Below are 18,425 nucleotides of genomic sequence, written 5' to 3' on the forward strand. Positions count from 1 at the left end.
AGTTAGATTTACCGTATACTGTGCGAACAGAAAGATTCCACCCAGCATACAAATCGCATTTACGCTATTCAACGACGACGACGACGACGACGACGACGACGGTGGTGCCAAGGAGGAAAATTTCCACATATGCTCCGAACTAATGAAAATGAAATGTTATCGAGTTGTGGTAATGGAAGCGGCGGAATAAGAATAACTCGCAAATTGGAGGGGTTCTCCGTTGTCATTGTCAGTTTGTCGAAGGGATAAAATTAAATACTACACCGTTCCGAGCTGAAGCATCGACGGTCACCAGGGACGACCGACCGGACCAGTGTAATGAATCATCCATTTCCCGTACGGAAACAGCTTGCCGGTTGATTTGAATGGCTTTAATAGATGATACTTTAAAGTCGCGCGCTCTTGACAGGAGGCAAAACTTTTCAGGATTTTTTCCGACTGATTTGCGAAACTGAATATGCTCTGAAACTTTCACGCTTCCGGATAATCAGAACATCGTTGTTCACTTCCTTCGTTGCGCTACAATCGGTCTTAGGCTGTCTGTAGTAGGGATTACTTCAATCCATCAACGAGGGTAAAAAAAAAGTTGCTTGTCACTTTGCTGCCGCAGGGAAATCGGCTAAGGGAAAATTTGTCCCAACCACAGATGGAAATCTCCTACAAGTTGTTGTGTTTTATTCCTTCGGTAGATATCGAGATTTGGTCGTCCCCTATTGATTTGCGGCAGCCGGAGGTGCTGCACAGTTTTTTGTAGTCTTACAAAAATCATGCTGTTGTATAGAGAGGTTTAACAGAAAGCCAACAAACACGAAAAGAAGCCAATGTTTGGCGAAAGGACGAAGGACGACGTGAAGAACGCACCAGTAATACGGGAGCCGTGTCATCATCACAGCAGCTGCTAAAAGGAAATCCCAGAGATCTCAACGCGTGGGGTATGAGGCGAAATCCGATTATAGCAGAGCGTACACATAGGCGTCGATTAAAGGGGGTCGAGAAGTTGAAAACCGATTATATCAAAACCTTTAACGGAAATTAATTTGACTGTTAATACTATTTGCAGGAATTAGGCATCAGGGCCACAGATAGCCTAGTCAGTTATTCTTGGTCCAATCTAGACAATATTTAGGGTTGAAAATTTCCTCCACTTTCCTGCACACTTAGAAATAACAGCTTTTACTCGAGACGTAATCCATATTTGACTTAAGTCATGGAACGTAAACAACCATAACCAGCTCGATGTAGAGAACGTTTGAACGTTTGAAGGATTATTATATAAAAAGTTCCCCTGAGACATGTCTCGGTCTCAGGGAACCGACATTTACAAGAATTTTTTGTAGTGTGTGGACGCAGAGTAGCATTGTGCTGGCCAATTACTTCTTACTTATTGTGCTACGATCCACTTCGATGAATCTACGCCGAACGAAGAATTCTTATGCATTGGACTCGGACCTCCTGAGTCAACCGGTTCCAGTCACTTTGGACACCAAGGACCGATTTCTACACATCCGCCTAAATCTTTAACCAGGTTTACCCATATAGTTAAACCTGGTTTAAGGCTTAAACAAAGTTGAAGAAATCGGCCCTAAGTGACCTAACGTTCTCTCAACCGCGAAAAGTAAACGTGTGCGAGGTCAACCGCAGAGTCGATTTCGTTCAGGTTCTGTACTGAATATTTCTTTCGCTTGTCGCTCTTCCGGCATCTGTGCTAGATGCCCAGCCCACTGTATCCTGCCATGTTTTCTACGCTGCACTTCATCCATTCCGATGATACATCTCGTGCATGATGCGACGCCGGCAGATGTCTTTTCTAGTTCTCGAAGACACTGAAAGCACTTCAGTTGGCCTTCTTTAATGTCCTTGATATCAACGCCGTATAACGAATTTCGTTTTCTTATGTAAGCTACGATACTTTTGCATGTTACCAAATTCATAGAAAATCAAATTTTCAGCTACAATATAAGTTCCTTCACCTGGCGGATAGCATCATGTTAACATGTAACTAGTGTTCAGAAATACACAAATTCTTCCACCACTTCAAACTTATCTAACACCAATCTACTAACATCGTGAATCCTATCTGTTTGGGACCTAACACCACTGCAACCAGTAATTTGATCTATTGTATATCCCGTGTACTTATTTTAGTGCATGTCGTATTACTCCACCACTATTGAGAAATGATGAAGTATTCGATTTTTTTACAGTTGTCACTCTTGCATTTATCGCAAGGATCCGATTCTAATTGAAAGGTCCCGCTATTTATACCCTTCGGAGTGTTGAAACACCCTCCAAAGGTGCGCCCCTTTGTCAGTCAAAATTGGATTCCTTAGCAACAAAGTCAAGGAATGACACCGGTTATGACCACGAATGGAAGAATGGGAATCACATAGATGAAGACTAACTAACTATTTTTTTCCTTGTTTTAAGATCATCCTCGGTGGACAAAGCCGAGTCTTGTCACTATCAACAAGGCATAAAAAGTAACAAGGACTAAGATGTGTTCCTTGGATTACTGAAAAATCCTGTTTCCCTAGTTTGAAGAAGTCAGGACTAGGAATCGGTGGTAGATCTTACATCCCGTAACGTACCACGAAAAGGTGATCTACCCACGTTACGCGGCAGACAGACTGTTGATAAACTAATTAAACATCATTTTAAACATCATTTTAGACTGACCAGTGTCATAAATGGAGCACACATCATTAAAGCTTTTGCAGCATCGGTCTAACAGGTTGTTCTGACCGTTGTTGTTGTGATGCCTTGGGAGCCACACTAATGGTTGGTTAGGAAGCCTTCATGCCAGAACATTGAAGTTAATCCTACACAGCAGGTCGGTGCAATGAATAATACCAGCGATAATGCCGAAAACAAACAGCCGATTCTGCAAAGTCCTTCTCCATGATAGAGCGTTCATTTCAATGAGTTGGCATCTATACACGAAGGGGAAAACATTTTTTTTTTTCTAAATCCTCTCAATAGTTTGTGCCAAGTCAGTTTCGTACTAAATGAGTTCAAATTTTTGGAGACTAATTAAGACCCAAATAGGAACCCTTTGAGCACTGTGGAGCGAACATTTCAAATTTTGAATAAGTCTAATGTATAGCCTATGTGGCGGCCATTTGTGGACTTTACAAGAAATCACCTTAACAGCGAATCCAAACACATTAAGCAACCAACGATACAGACAAACGCTTACTACGACTACCACGACAAACTCTCTCTGCAACACAGCTCTATTGGAGTGGTAGAAGGATAAGGATAAATTGCTTACCTGCTTTATTGTAATATAAATACATGGCTTGATCGGAATCGAGAAAAGATTGGTGTTAATGAGATTTTTTTGACGTAGGCCTACGTCTGTGATTTCTATATGGGGGTGTAACAAAATTATGAAAGATTTTGAACGTTAATAACTCAGCTGCTCCTGGACCAATTTCAATAATGTTATCACCAATCGATCAGAAATCTACGCATGTGTTTAATTTAAGACTTCATCATTTTTCAAAATGTCACTATTTAAAATTGCACGAATGTGCAACTGTTGCTATGATAATTAAAATTATCACCGATTGCCTGCGAAAAGCGATTTCCCTAACACGAATTTCAAAGTTGAATTCCATCCGGTCTCACCAAACGATGTTTATTAAATCACCGCGTGGTGAGTGGTGGTGTTCTCCAGTACACAACGAAAGGTTGTGGATACTAAACATATAACAGTATAAAGTATAAACAGAGAGAACCTCAAATTCCTATTCCTACACAAAACACAAGCTCCTGGTACAGTTAACAAATAAGATTTATTATATATGGCCACGTAGTCCTACGTCACCATTGCGTACAACCCCACAGGGCTGTCCCTTGTAGTTTTTATACCTTTTCTCGATTACGATCAAGCACGGTCATTGATTCTTGAAGCCATCGTGAATTTACTTTCGTGCACTTCTTTCTTATAAATGCATAGAGCGAAAAAAAACAATGAAATACATTGAAAACACCACGCAATTGAGAAATTTTCACCTATACCGTAACGTTACCAGGGCCGTTTAAACAAAGGCATAAACGAAGCTGCAACTCTGTTTACTTCACCAGTCAATAACTGACGTATAATTTTGATAATTTATAACTGAGTGTTGATCGTGGTGTCGTCGAGTGTCGCAGTGTTGTAGACGACGGTTCGAAGTGACGGTTTCCTTTTGTTCAAATTTTGACGATATGAATCTCGTGCAAGACTGGTCTCGGCGGACTGCGTTTTAGAAGGAGCAATCGGGTGTGAGACAAGCATCTAAAATAAAATTTCAATTTTATATGCAGACGGAAAAGCGCCTGTTTCGTGTCTAAACGTTCTAGTTTCGGTGCAAGAAATCAATATTTTCCGGCCGGCTTGGTAGTGCACGTGTGGTGCTACTACACATATAATTAGAATAAGTAGTGCGGGGTGCAAGTGCTCGGCTGTGATTGCCGACCTCCACTTCAGTCACCATGTCCGGTGTTATGTTTGTTGTGCACATACCCTCGGCGAGGTACGAAAAGGTTCTTCGCGAAAAGGTTAACGAGGAGCTGGCCAAAACCAATCAGGCCACAGTGGAAGATGAGAAGAAAGATGATAAGAGCAGTGGTGGTGGTGACGGAACGAAGCCTTTCCTAACACCACAACCTCCACGGCATCTGCAGCAGCAAAACGAGGAACACCGGCACAGTTTATTGGACATTACCAACCCTCAACAAGAGCAACAGAAACAACCTACCCTGAACACACAAGGTGACGTGATTCCATTTATCGATGTCTCCGATGCTGATGCTGTTGAAATCCCCAAAACACCTCTCGCGTCACATAAGGAATCCACCGAGGAGCCAGCTAACCCCACTGGCAATACGTTAGGAGTTCCACTCGATCGCTCCACTGCGCTGCGAAAATCTTGGGAAGGCTTCAAAGACATCATGGGTTCTGCAAGGAGATGCAAAGAGCTGCAGAAGGAAACTGAGAAAATACAATTATCGGCAGACTCTACTCTGGCGGAAGTGATGAAGGAAATCCTACGACAGAAGCAGATACGGACGTCTTCCTGGGTAGAAACGAATAAAGGCCGCGGCCATCAGATTACTTTTTCTATAGAATCCGGCGCCCGGTGCGATGATGTGATCTATCTGTTGTGCTCTTGGGGCATCGGCGAACGGTACGGTTCAACGATTTCCATCACTTCGTGTACGCTGTTCACCGAGCAACGGCAGGACGAGGAGGATGACAAGCAAGCAAACGGCAAAGGCAGCGCCTGGAATAGTTTTCTCACTTCCGCCCGTGCTCAACTCAACGTAGCTTCGATCGTCGATAACGTCAAGAACGGTGCAGTGATCACGTTTGATTATGTGACCATGTTGATAACGGCTGCTGTCATAGCTGCATTCGGTCTGATCGAAGACAGTAGTGTGAATCTTATCGCCAGTATGCTTGTATCACCGTTGATGGGTCCAATCCTAGCGGCAGTGTTCGGAACTGTAACTGTAACGAAACCATTGCCATCGGATTAGTTTTGTTGAGTGGATTCTTCTTCGGATTGATCATTAGCAGTACCGACGAGAAGTGGGGCCTTGGCGAAGGTGTTACCGCAGAAATGTTGGCTCGCTGTCAACCGCATTCTTTGAAACTGGGCATAGCAATTGCACTACCTTCAGGGGCTGCCGTAGCCGTTGCCATACTGGCCGAAAACGGTGGTGGACTCGTGGGTGTAGCTATCTCGGCTTCTCTATTGCCACCGTCCGTTAATGCTGGTATTTTGTGGTCTCTTTCCCTGCTGAGCTCAATTTTTGGCAAGGCACCGGACCAACGTTATTCCACCGTTACCCAAACGAACTTCTACTCGGAAACCCAATCAGTAGAGCTGTTCTGTCTCGGTTGTATGAGCTTTTGTCTTACTCTGGTCAACGTGTGCTGCATCTATATCATGGGCATTTTCATTCTTTGGGTGAAAGAAGTGGCTCCAATCGTTCCGAAGGATCAGAAACAATTCTGGAACCACGACATCAAGATTGCCCGAGATTACAACAAAACTATGCACACGATGGATGGAATGACGATGAATAAGCAATTGCTTCAAGAGCTGTCTCATTTCCGTCCACAATCCGAAACTGACAAACAGGGCTCCGAACGGTGGTTGAATACCATTGGTCGGGCAGGACAAAATACCTGGTCGCCAAGACACCACCATCACCAGAAAGAACATCGACCCACGATCCAAGAGCTGGAGGCACTTTATCTAAGTCTGTCCGCTAATAACACAGATACTCAAAGTCATTACCCGCCGCATCACGTGGCGCATCAGTTCATGAAAATTCCATCGTCCTATCTACGTTCATCAAAACCATGGTCACCACCTAAATTTTCCACAGTGGGTGAAGAATCGGAACCCTTGTCGCCTGGGCATACGAGTCGAACAAAACCGATCGATATCGTCGGTTTCCGAAGACACCATCGGTTTTCCGATTCGTTCCGAGGCACTTCGGCACCCCTGTCAAAGATCTTGGAGAATGTCGCCAGCGCCACTGGACACAGTGCCCCCGGAGAAGGTACTTCCAATCGCCAAAGTCAGAAGAACAAAAATAAATTCATCGTCACTCCTGCCGTCGATCCCATCCATAAGTAGTGCTCAAACAGGAATGTTCACAGTGATAATCGTGCTCGCGTTGTAAAAATGTGTGTGTATAGTATTTTTACTTATTGTAATCGACCCAAAGAGCCACCAAAAACTGGCTCAACCAAAGTGTTCTTAAGTGACTTTTGGGCCACCGGAGTGATTAACACACGTGTATCATCTTCGGATTTACTTCATGAAGCAGCTTGCTAACAGTTTGGTCGTTTTCTTCTACCGGATCGAGCGAGCTGTGTTTCCCGTCCCTGAAGAAAAAGGAAGAAGATTATATCATTATTGCTTTCCATTTCTGACAAAGCATTATCGTTCAGCTCGTTGATCGTTTGTCATTTTGTCATTTGGAGATATTTTTGATTCCTTGCATATTAATAATAACATATTGATTACCTATTTTGATAAATATTAGTGAAAATGCCAATTTCATTGATCATTGATTTGTTATCCCTAGTAGCACACTTGTCACAGAAAAGTTGTGGCTACTTGTATGTATCTTATTTCAGTCACAATCAAGTAGCAGCAATTTATTACGATGGACGTGTGTTGCTTGGGATCAGTAAATCTAGATTTGATATCATTTTTACAATCTTCATATGCCATTATGACCTTCTTTTTGTTATGATTGCTGGCAAATTATGTTATCATGAACGATTATATCATAATATCGAATTATCATTCTATTTTGTTTTCATTCTCTGCTCGGGTGGCGTGTTCCAGTTTCCTGCAAAGAAGGGGTAAAAATTTGGCATATTATAAATTCAATCAATTTCAGAGGTGGTGGTTTGAATCTTTATTTTATTAGAAAAGGAATTTTCAATGTGTCAATGAAAGGTTTATGTCAAACGGCAATGAGAGTTAGGAAGCGTTTCTAATATTTACGGAAAACTATTTTTTTTTTCTTTATGAAGATTCATAAAAGTTACCTTGCCCCTTATCGTTGACGCCCCAAGTAACATCGCAGGTTTTATCGAGGTTTTATAGCATTCTACAAGTCTAAATCATGGTCTACAGAACCCTCATAAAACCAAAATTGTTACTTGGGGCCAGTGACTAAACAGCTAATAGCATGAGTATTACAAGACTTTGGGATGTTAAAATTGTACGCACAAAGAGAGTCGATTTTTTTTTTTTTATTTGTGCAAGTTTTTTTTAAGGTAGTAGAAAACATACGATTTTAGTGAACTGTTATTGAAAAGTTGAGATTTGTTTTAGACACTACGAGAACCCCTAACGGCATTCAGGAAGTAGAAATTATGTCCACGCGTGTGTGTCTAATATATTGTACATATTCAGTAAGTGCCAAGACACAAGGGGAACAAGAAAGTTAACTAAAAATCAATAAATTCCAGCAATCACAATTTCTGAAGGCAGTAGGTATCGTTTAAAGTGAATCGATGTTGAGGAAAATGTATTGGAAGGGGATTTACTCAACGTTTTGCCATTTTTCGTGCGTATGGGAGATAAACATCATCTTTGGCAAGGAGATGTGTAAAACTGACTGGGGATGGAAGTTTGTTCAGCCTCAAGAGGATTTCGAGCGGTTGGTATTCACGGTATTTATTGGAATTGGCTCTGTACTCGACGTGAGCGTCCCCTGATGCTATTGCGGTCTTATGCTCTGTTCTTATGTTTATTTTTTCTTGTGTGCTGAGTAAGCACATTTCTGCCATTTGTCATTTGTTTTGTATAAACTCGATGGCAGGTACGATAGCTGTGCAGAGTTTGTTTGTACGTTTTATTTACAGTACTCGAAGTGCTTATTTGGACAAGGCTTTTCGATGGATTATAATTTGACAACTCAATAACCTTTGAGTTTTTAGTTGTTTATTCATTTTTGAAGTACGACTTCTGTTTGATTGAAAGTTGGTGGGCACTTGCGAGTCACTTCATCAAATTCAGCAAGGTTATGTACAGCGGCAAAGATCATATTACTATAGATATTCGTGGCACAGAAAACCTGAGTTGATCAAAAAACAAACATAAACTGGCATCACCAGTACATTTGCAAACAAATTGCTATAACTGTGAGCACAGCCTGATTAGTAATGCAAATCACGCCCCATCTCTACATTCCAGTATTACATCATCAGCTCCCTTTTGTCGTGCACACAATTCCTATATACAATTCTCGCACAGTGAGCCACACACATTTCTAACCCAACTCTCTTCTGTTTTTTCCCGATTTCCGCAGAACTTTCTCTCGGCGAACCTGCAGTGCTGGTGGAATGCTCCGCTGGCAGCCGCCACCAAAGTGCTCAAATATCTCGGCCACATCTCGCCCGGAATGCTGCTGATAACGGCCGAACCGTGCGCCCTCGAGATCATCCGCAGTGCCTACGCAAGGAGTGTCCTCAAACCACCGGCCACCTATCTGATCAGTTCCCTAGGTAAGTCCCGGCCAGCAAATGCCATCGAGCTAGCGGTATATCACGTTCATTTTCGTAGTAGGCGGTGAAATTTATGAGTCGCACGATAAGAGAGCCGTTCACCTTCCCACACACACACACAACCAAAGTGTGCATTGTTTTCGTTTAACTTTTATTGTGGAAATCGTGTAGGGGACCGGTCGGTGACCGGAAATCAGATCGTTTTCGCAAATATCCCGAAGGGATCATGAGGGTTGGCTCTTTCTTTATATGAATATTTATATTTGCACGTTGGACCAGGCGCGTAGGTACATACATGTGCCCACAGCATAGGGCTTTTTATTATTTTTATCGTTTTATAATCTCTTACTAATGGTGGATGGTCATAAAAGGCACGTGACTTGAGGAATATTTGTTACATTTATACATACAGAAAGAGAAAGAATCTCCATAGAAATCGGCAGGGGGAAGGATGATGTAATTTGTATTCTTGAACATAGTTTATAATAAACGAAATGAAAAAAGGGAATTCGAATGCAAAATTTAAATGCAACAAATTTTGTATCAATCTTATGAAATTGGAACATAAATTAGAATAACATTTTCCGATGTTTTTTTTTTCAAGTTGAATTATATCATAGATGGCTACATATAAAAACATTCTGGTTATTTCTGGTGATGTAAACATCACCTCGGCCGATGAGAGTCAAAATTAAGTCGAATCAAAATCAGAAAATTTCAGAGTGTCTTAATCAGTGATTTTATGATTCGTGAGTGTTCGCTCAGAGTGAGTACTCACGAATCATAAAATCACAGATTGTGACCCTCTGATAAAATACAGATTTGCAGTCTTTCCCAAGTAAATAACTAGCCTGCAATACAGCGATACACATGATTTCAGTACTCTATATTAGACGTTGCGCAGCCTCATAACACTTGCTCACTATAGATGATATAACGTAACATATTTAGGCGCTCATGATATCAAATGTCATATAGTTTATGATTTTCGATGATAAGTAGTCGTATGAGTGCTCATTGCATTGTCGTATGAGTGCATTACGTTGTATCAGCTATAAGTCGTGTATACACTTGGATGACAAACTATGAGCATGAGCATGGTTTGTACAATAATTATGATCACTATACAACAATTATACAAGTGTGACCATGACTGTGCTCATAATTTATTATACAAATAATGCGCATGTTCATAGTTTGTCAAGCAAGTGTATCCACGGCAATAGTATGAGCGAAGTTATAGGGGAAATGACGGCTTCGGCATGACAGACTATTTTCGGCAACCCAAATTGAAACGCTCATGTCACTGGATTTTTTTTACGAAAACACTTCACAGAATGCATTCAAACGATTCTTTAAGCTTTCAGCTTCAATTTGATTATATTTTTACCTCTGGGAAAAAAGTAATTTAGCAGGGTTTTCTTGAAATAAAACACACGCAATGCTGCTGATTTCGAGTTGCCGATGAAAGCACAGCTGTTTAACACGCAGCTCAAATAGAAAGGTTGCCTAATAAAAAGATGTTGCCCAGAATAGTCACTCTCACTAGAGAAGATTGGAGCTTTGTAAAAGCGTTTCAAAACAGTTTTTGACAATTCTTTCGACTGAAATTGTTAGAGCAGCTGGCAGCAAAAGATTGTAAACAAACCAATAATGCATATGTGTGCGTTCCTTAGAGAGAAAAACTATAGAAAGTTGATCGCTGCTTAGGTTGCCGAGAATACGTAAATTCCCCTATGTATTATAGAAAACGCACACAAAGTTTTACGAAAAGTAAAGTAGACTGGTAATTAAATCAAAGCTCGTCGCACTAGACTAAATTTAGTTGAAGGTGGGCTCAATTGGTCATGACAATTTTTTTTCACTGACAGTTAGGCTCATCTTTGTTACAGGGGATAGACAAAATGATCGGTACAGGCAAAATTTTATCAAAATTCAAATGACATTAAATTTTAGAAAAATAAACCAATTTTAATGAAAACAAATTCATTTGATGGGAAATTTATAGCAGTTTTAATTAATCATTTGAAAATTGATGGTGGCGCCAGCGGAGATGTTCAGGTAGTTTGAGGTTATGTCAAAAACTGATTTTTTTTTCGTCGCTTGTATGTTTTTCTGGTATGAAAATTTATTTTAAATCATATTTTTCGTGATACCAGAAGCAATTTCGAATTCAATTCTGGCTAAAGATCCAAGATCGGTTGAGAAACAACCGAGATCTGGCAATTTCCTTGAAATCTGTTCCGGTAAAGTGACCAGTAATGTTAATCTGTTGAATCACGTCAATATCGGTAGCAATCCTCGTGATTTTTCAGCGCGATATCTCTAGAATCGTGTTCAGCGTCACACATTGCGATGACCATCCTAGAGCAGGTTCTGGGTTCCCCGAGGTAGTAACCAATATGGGACATGACCCGAACCATATCAATATGGGTGTCAAACTTCAAGGTTTTGCAAGTCAATGCCAATGGTAGATTTTTCATGTCAACAGCTTGCCCCGGTTACTACACTCTTAGATTTTTTGCCGTGATGAGCACCACCAAGCAGCTTGGCATTTTATTTTGCTGGATCTCAGTGAAAAACTTGCCGAGATTCAGCTAACAAACGGGAATTTTGCCGAGATCTCAGCCAACAAACATAAATTTTGCTGAATCTCGGCAAGTTTTTCACTGAGATCCAGCAATATAAAATGCCGAGCTGCTCGGTGGTGCCAATCTCGGCAAAAAAAATCTAAGTGTGTATGAAGCAGGTTCTGAGTGCCCCGGGAGAAGTGGCCAATTTCGAACGTGACCGAAATCATGGATATGGATTAAGATTTTACAAGCCAACACCAATGGCAGTTTTATCTGACCAACAACTTGCCATGGCTACTCTGTAGGAGGTTTTGGATGCCCCGGAGGAAGCGGTCAATTTGGAACATGACCGGAACCGTATCAATATGTGTGTCAAACTTCAAGATTTTACAAGCCAATGCCAATGGTAGCTTTTTCAGGTTCACAACTTACCCCAGTTTCCGTGGAGTAGGTTCTACATGCCCCGGGTGAAGTGGCCAAGTTGAGACATGACAGGAACCACTTCAATATGGGTGTCAAACTTCAAGTATAACAAGCAAGTCCTGAGTACCCCGGGAGAAGTTGCCAATTCCGAACATGACCGGAATCATGTTAATATGGATGTCAAACTTCAAGATTTTACAAGCCAACACCAATGGCAGTTTTATCAGATAAACAACATGCCTGTAGCAGTTCCTGGATGTCCCGGAGGATATGGCCAATTTAGAACATTACCTTAACCATATCAATATGGGTATCAAACTTCAAGATTTTAAAAGCCAATACCAATGGTAGCTTTTTCAGGTTCACACCGGGGCGGTTTCCTTGAGGCAGGCTCTAAGGGCACCGGGGGAAGTGACCAATTTGAACATGACCGGAACAATATTAATGTGGGTGTCAAACTTCAAGATTTTGCAAGTTAATGCCAATGGTAATTTTTCATGTTAATATGGATTAAGAATTTGGCCACCTCTCCCGGGGCACTCAGAACCTGCTTCATAATAACCGGGGCAGGCTGTGGACATGAAAAAATGTATCATTGGCATTCGTTTGCAATATCTTGAAGTTTGACACCCATATTGATATGGTTCGGAGCATGTCCCATATTGGCCACTTTCCCGGGGAACCCAGAACCTGCTCTAGGATGGCCATTGCAATGTGTGACGCTGAACACGATTCTGGAGATACCGCGCTGAAAAATCATGAGGATTGCTACCGATATTGACGTGATTCAAAAGATTAACATTACTGGTCACTTTATCGTTACCGATTTTAAGGAACTGGCCAGATCTCGTTTGATTCACAGCTTGCCCCGGTTCCGAAACCATGTTAATATCGATGTCAACCTTGAAGACTTTACAAGCCAACACCAATGGCAGTTTTATCAGCTAACAACGTACCATGGGTACTCTGTAGCAGGTTCTGGATGCCCCGGGGGAAGTGGCAAATTTAGAACATGACCGTTGCCTGTTACCTTGTACCCAGAACATGTTCCAAGGAAACCAGAGCAAGCTGTGGATCTGGAAAAGCTTATATTTTCCATATAAACTTCCTATGCATTGTGTCAAGCCAGTTTCTTACTTAATGAGTTCAAACTTTGGGAGGCTAATCAGGACCCAATTTGGAACCGTTTGAGCATTGTGGAGCGTTAATTTCAAATTTTGCATCAGTCTAATAGACATTGGCTTGCATAATCTTGAAGTTTGACATCCATATTGATATGGTTCCGGTCATGTTCCAAATCAGCCACTTCCCCCGGGGCATCCAGAACCTACTCCAGGACAACCATGGCAACCTGTTGACATGAGAAAACTACCGTTGGCATTGACTTGTCATATTGATATGGTTCCGCAGTCCTGGACAATGTTGTTCTGCATAGCATTCCCAATATATTTCCGAGATTTGGTGAAATTTGAGCAATATTTGAGTTTTTGACAAGCAAATGAATAGGATCGTTTCGTTTCCCATTGAGTTTCAGAAACAAAATTTAAAATTCTCCCGTAAATCCAGGTTATAACCAAATTTGTTCAAATTTGACACCGCTGTTGGAGACCTCAATACACATTGGAACAGCAGTGGGGAACAGGGAGTTGTGATCCACCATACAAACTTGACCCACCCTAATGGACAACTATGAAATTTTCTCAGCTATCGCTTTGCTCAAGACAGCTTTTCGATTAAACGAAAATAACCAAAATGTATTAATGGTTCTAGAGAATAACATCTTATGATCATGCTCAATCAACTGCTCAGCAGGCAACACTGGTGTCTATGTGCGTGGAATATAGCACAAAAATTATGACTACTATGCCACACTGCACAAAACAGTGTTGCCCACAAAGCAGCTTAAAAGAAATTCTATAGCACAGAAATATAGTGGCCCTGAAAAAGGCAATTTGGGATCCAAGAGATTTACATGCTGGTACTTTCGGGATGACGTGCTTACACCATTGCACAGCGGTTGAAATTTTGCAGGTGATCAATGTTGTAGTCAGCTTAACGGAACTAACCAGACAACCAGAAGTCGTATAACAATGTACAGAGAGCATCATAAATAACTACAGTTTAAGTCAACAGCGCATAGAAGTATGACATTCATCGCATTATGTTTAAGTTAAATCGTATAGAATGTAAATTTCCGACTTATATGCGATGAATCATTTTTCCATCGTACTGTACCACAAATTAAATCAGATTACATCGTAAGACTTTTCAAATTGAATTTTTTTATGACAGATTAAATCGTATATGACGTCAAATCAACTCGTTTTATAAGAAATTAAAATTTTCACGTATATGGCCTCCACTTTTGTAGGTATAAGCCCTTTTTTGCTTTCTATACGATTTGATTGTTTGTATGTATGTTTGTATATCACAGAAACAACTTTAACGGCACCGGTGGTGTAGTGGTAAGCGTGATTACCTCTCACCCCAGCAGGCCTGGGTTCAATCCCAGTCGGCGCCGCCGGGATGTTCTGAGGCATAACATCTCTGATCACGCCTTCCTTCGGATGGGAAGTAAAGCCGTTGGTCCCCGGTTCATGAGTTGATGGGTCGATAGGTAGGGTCCAGGTGTGGGAGCTGCCTTCCTGGCACGTCGGTAGCATTGGTGCTCAGCACGGAAAACAAGATCGACGGAAAAAACAAACCAAAGGAAAAAAAAAACAGAAACAACTTTGAATATCCGAGCATTCTGGTTGTCTGGGTTGTGCAGTGGAACGTCCAAAAGATGGTGAAGCTATTCAGAGAGCCTCCGATTTCCGCGTCCGTCAGGGTCCTACCAAATTTGTGGTGACCATCTCCGTCGCAAATGAAACTGCCATTTTGGATCGAAGCGAACAAACTGGTGTACTTGGGAATCTCCAGGGACAGCGTGCTCAGTTGGCTTTCCTGACAGCAGCATTACGCATGTGATCATTATAGTCAAACTCAGCTGTGTAACGTTTGAAGGATGTCGTTGCCGTTGGTAATTCTTCTCATTCCGATGTCCGAGTCCACTTTCTGGGTCTTTCAAATTAGTTTTAACGACTGTTTCCACAGCTAATGGAATTGCAACTTATCACTAGGATTGGACGATCTTGGATCGATCTTTGGAAGATCGATCTTTTTCATTCCGATTTCCGATTTTTCGGATTAATTCTTTGTCGATGAAAAGATTGAAAAAAATCGATTTTTTCTTTCGATCTTTTCGATCTTCAAAAAAAAGGATTAAATTTTTTAAGTGTATTTACATGAATACAGCAACATTTAAAAGGTTTGCCCAAAAGACTCTGAATTTATAAAGAGACGACAAGTCAAAATTCGAGCAATCGATTATTTGTCAAAGTCATAGGAAAAGTTATTCCAATCGAGCAGAAGAGCTGTCAAATGGATAAGGTGTCGCCTCTCTACCCAATTCAGTCTCTTTAGTTTGCACTACCTCCCTCCTGTGCTCATTGCTCCTTGCCGACACATTTTGTCTACACGGAGAAACAGAATAATACATTTTGATTGATTAATCATTAATGATTCAAAACTACGCAAAAATCGTAAACATTTATTACCGAACTGAATTAACACACACATTGACAGTGAGCAAGTGTGACGTTCATTTCATCTTTGTTTTCGTTTGCTCGTTGCTGAGCGCGCATTTTATTCAAAGAAAATTTCTAGCCGGTGATTTAACTGAATATTATATAGGAAATAATTTCCAACGTACCAACGGGTACCAACGTAAACAAGCGTATTAATAAAAATCAAAAGATCGATTTAATCAGTAGATCGATTCTAGAGTAAAATATAAGATCGATCCATCAAGATAGATCTTTTTCTGAAGATCGCCCAATCCTACTTATCACGTTCACTGAATTACAGTCTGTTTTATACTTTATGAATAGCTTATAAGGTCCCTCCCTTTTGGAGTATTTTTCGACAGAGCGTTCTTAGTTGCAATTATATGGCAGCATTCACACTAGACCAAGACGTGCTCCGACCAGCATTTAATTGGATTGTTGTGAAAGAAAAACTAGCGCTACTTGACTCTTTCACACCAGTGGAAGTTGATGCCGACCGGATGACGGCGGCCCAGTCATGCTGCCTATTGTGGGAAGCCTTTCCTCCGGTCGATGTGGGTACATTCGTCGTCTTCTTCGTATTGGTGCGATGTGTGCTGTCCCACTCATACGTCGTGTCCGACGCTTATTTATCCGTCCGTTGCTTGAAAGTAAATAACGAAGAAAACGATTTGGCAAGCGTTTTTAATACCGCTGCGTTTCTCCTCCCTTCCATTCATTGGTGAAATGGTGAGCGGTCAACAAAGCGGTTAGCTCTTGTGAGCATGCGCAATGTGTCGTGTGTTCGATTTGCGCTCTATCGTTACGTCCGTGTTTGGGATTTTTCGTTACATATCTGACCTCCAGTATAGAAATTAAAGACGTAGTCCTACGTCAAAAGTTTTAACAGTTCAACAGTTTAACTTTTTTTCGCCGTCTAATAAAACAGGCAATGTTATATTCCGTATTTTGTACCAAAGTAGACTCCTGCGCTAAAAATAACGCTCAGGCCAATAAGCATACAAAGTTTACTATTTCAATCAGTGTAATTTTACGCTACATTTTGCAATAGAATCGACATTGAACTTATTAATAATTATTTTTTTAGACCTGAGTGAAAAAAAATCAAGAGGATTATTTTAAGAGCACTAGCAAAATGCGCAATACCTATATTTTTGTCCGGTTTGACAATTCGATTTTGACTATGAACAGAATTGAAAACGCTTATAGTGAAAGTCCTTAAAGTTACTGCCTTGGACAGACTTGTTCTGGAGACTGAGGACATCCGGATGATGAACAAATACATTCAGAATTAAATTTTCAATACGCGGTGCTAGTGTGCATGTGAGCTATTTTTCAAAATCCTGATCCCATGGTTCCATTTTCAATACCAAAAAACACAGCACTCGATACGTAAACGTTTTGAAAGACGGTCCACAGTGTTTTTTTTTACATAAAACCACTTCGACCACTTATTTGATCTATTGTAGCATATCCCGTGTCCTTATTTAGTTTAGTCGAATGACTCCATCACTTTTGAGAAATGATGAAATATTCGGTTTTAATACAGTTTTCATTCCTGCCTTCATCACAAGGAATCGATTCTAATTGAAAGGTCCCGCTATTTATATTTTTCAAATAGTGAGAGCAACCTCCAAAGGCACGCATCTTTTTCAGTCAAAATTGGATTCCTTAGCAACAAAAATAAGCAATGACACCGATAATGACCATGCATCAGAATCCTAGTCTTAACCACTTCAAACTAGAGAACAACGAATAGAAGATTAAGAATCAAGTAACAAGGACTAAGATCCGTTCCTTTGAATACTGAAATACTGTTCCCCTAGTTTGAAGCAGTCAAGACTAGGATTCGGCGGAAGATCTACCCACGTTACGAGGCAATGTTACCCACACTATTAAACGTAATGGATTAGGTTGCGAATATGCAATCACCTCAATCTGGGAGCCACCACAGCAGTAAAGAAACTGAATTTATGTGATTTTTGCTATCAATATGCCCAATTTACTGTCAAACGTTACAGTCGCAACAAAACACGCTCCATCAAAACTATGAATACCAAATCAGAAGCCAGCTTTCAAACCCTCCAGCATGTAGCCATCAATCTGCACCTTAACAACCCATTGAGCACAGCACCGTAACTGTCGTCCATAGTAGATAGGTTTGTACATTGTAATCTGGCTCACTGTCTCCGACAGTAACGGCTGCCATATTTCATCTCTCTTGCAGCTACCACCATACCTAGTCTAGCTCTTTTGTCCGGGGCTAAATTAAGTTATCATTAGTATAAAATTACCATAAATAATAAGCAGTCATCGACGACGTCGTCGTCGTCGCGGAGAAATATAAAGCTCGTCAGGGGCAACCCCCTGAAGGCACTTTTCAACGATATTCATCCGTTGCGGTTAGATGGCCCCTCTGGTTGATGGAATCATCGATGAACCCCCCATCGATAATCCCCCAGCAGCGCACCATGCTGCGGCAGATTTCGAAAGTCAATATATTTAAATTTTCAACCAGATCAATTCACTTGATTCCCGTTCAGTTTTGTGCAGCAACACCTCTAATCGTACCAACCAGGACAGCTGTAGAATGGCCCTATGTCGGTTCATGAGACTCACAGGGAAATCTTGTGGAACGACAACTTCCGCAATGCTGTATGCTAATTGCCATCTTGAGAGGAAAATTAATTCATGTCAGAGTGTTAAGTTTGTGAGTGCGCTCTCGCTCGCATCGCAGTGGAACGTGTTGTTCGATGTTGGCTGAGACCGACTGACAACGGCGAGTGAAGGGGT

At 41.1% G+C, this 18,425-nt stretch overlaps 1 protein-coding gene and 1 pseudogene across 2 annotated transcripts in view; both read left to right on the top strand.

The window, feature by feature from the left end:
- The window catches only part of knockout (Stork-head domain-containing protein knockout), a 467,593-nt gene that overhangs the window by 435,185 nt on the left and 13,983 nt on the right, over nt 1-18,425 (top strand). For both annotated transcript variants that reach the window (XM_065217988.1, XM_065217990.1), the window contains one exon: nt 8,833-9,028. In XM_065217988.1, coding sequence (XP_065074060.1) covers nt 8,833-9,028 — 196 coding nt within the window. The remainder of the gene's footprint in view (nt 1-8,832; nt 9,029-18,425) is intronic.
- LOC135698077 (uncharacterized) lies at nt 4,148-6,697 on the top strand (annotated as a pseudogene).

Source organism: Ochlerotatus camptorhynchus, unplaced genomic scaffold, assembly GCF_037179485.1.
Source record: "Ochlerotatus camptorhynchus isolate MF236.1 unplaced genomic scaffold, CSIRO-AGI_Acam_v1.1 ptg000082l, whole genome shotgun sequence".
Classification (NCBI taxonomy): Eukaryota; Metazoa; Arthropoda; class Insecta; order Diptera; family Culicidae; genus Ochlerotatus; species Ochlerotatus camptorhynchus.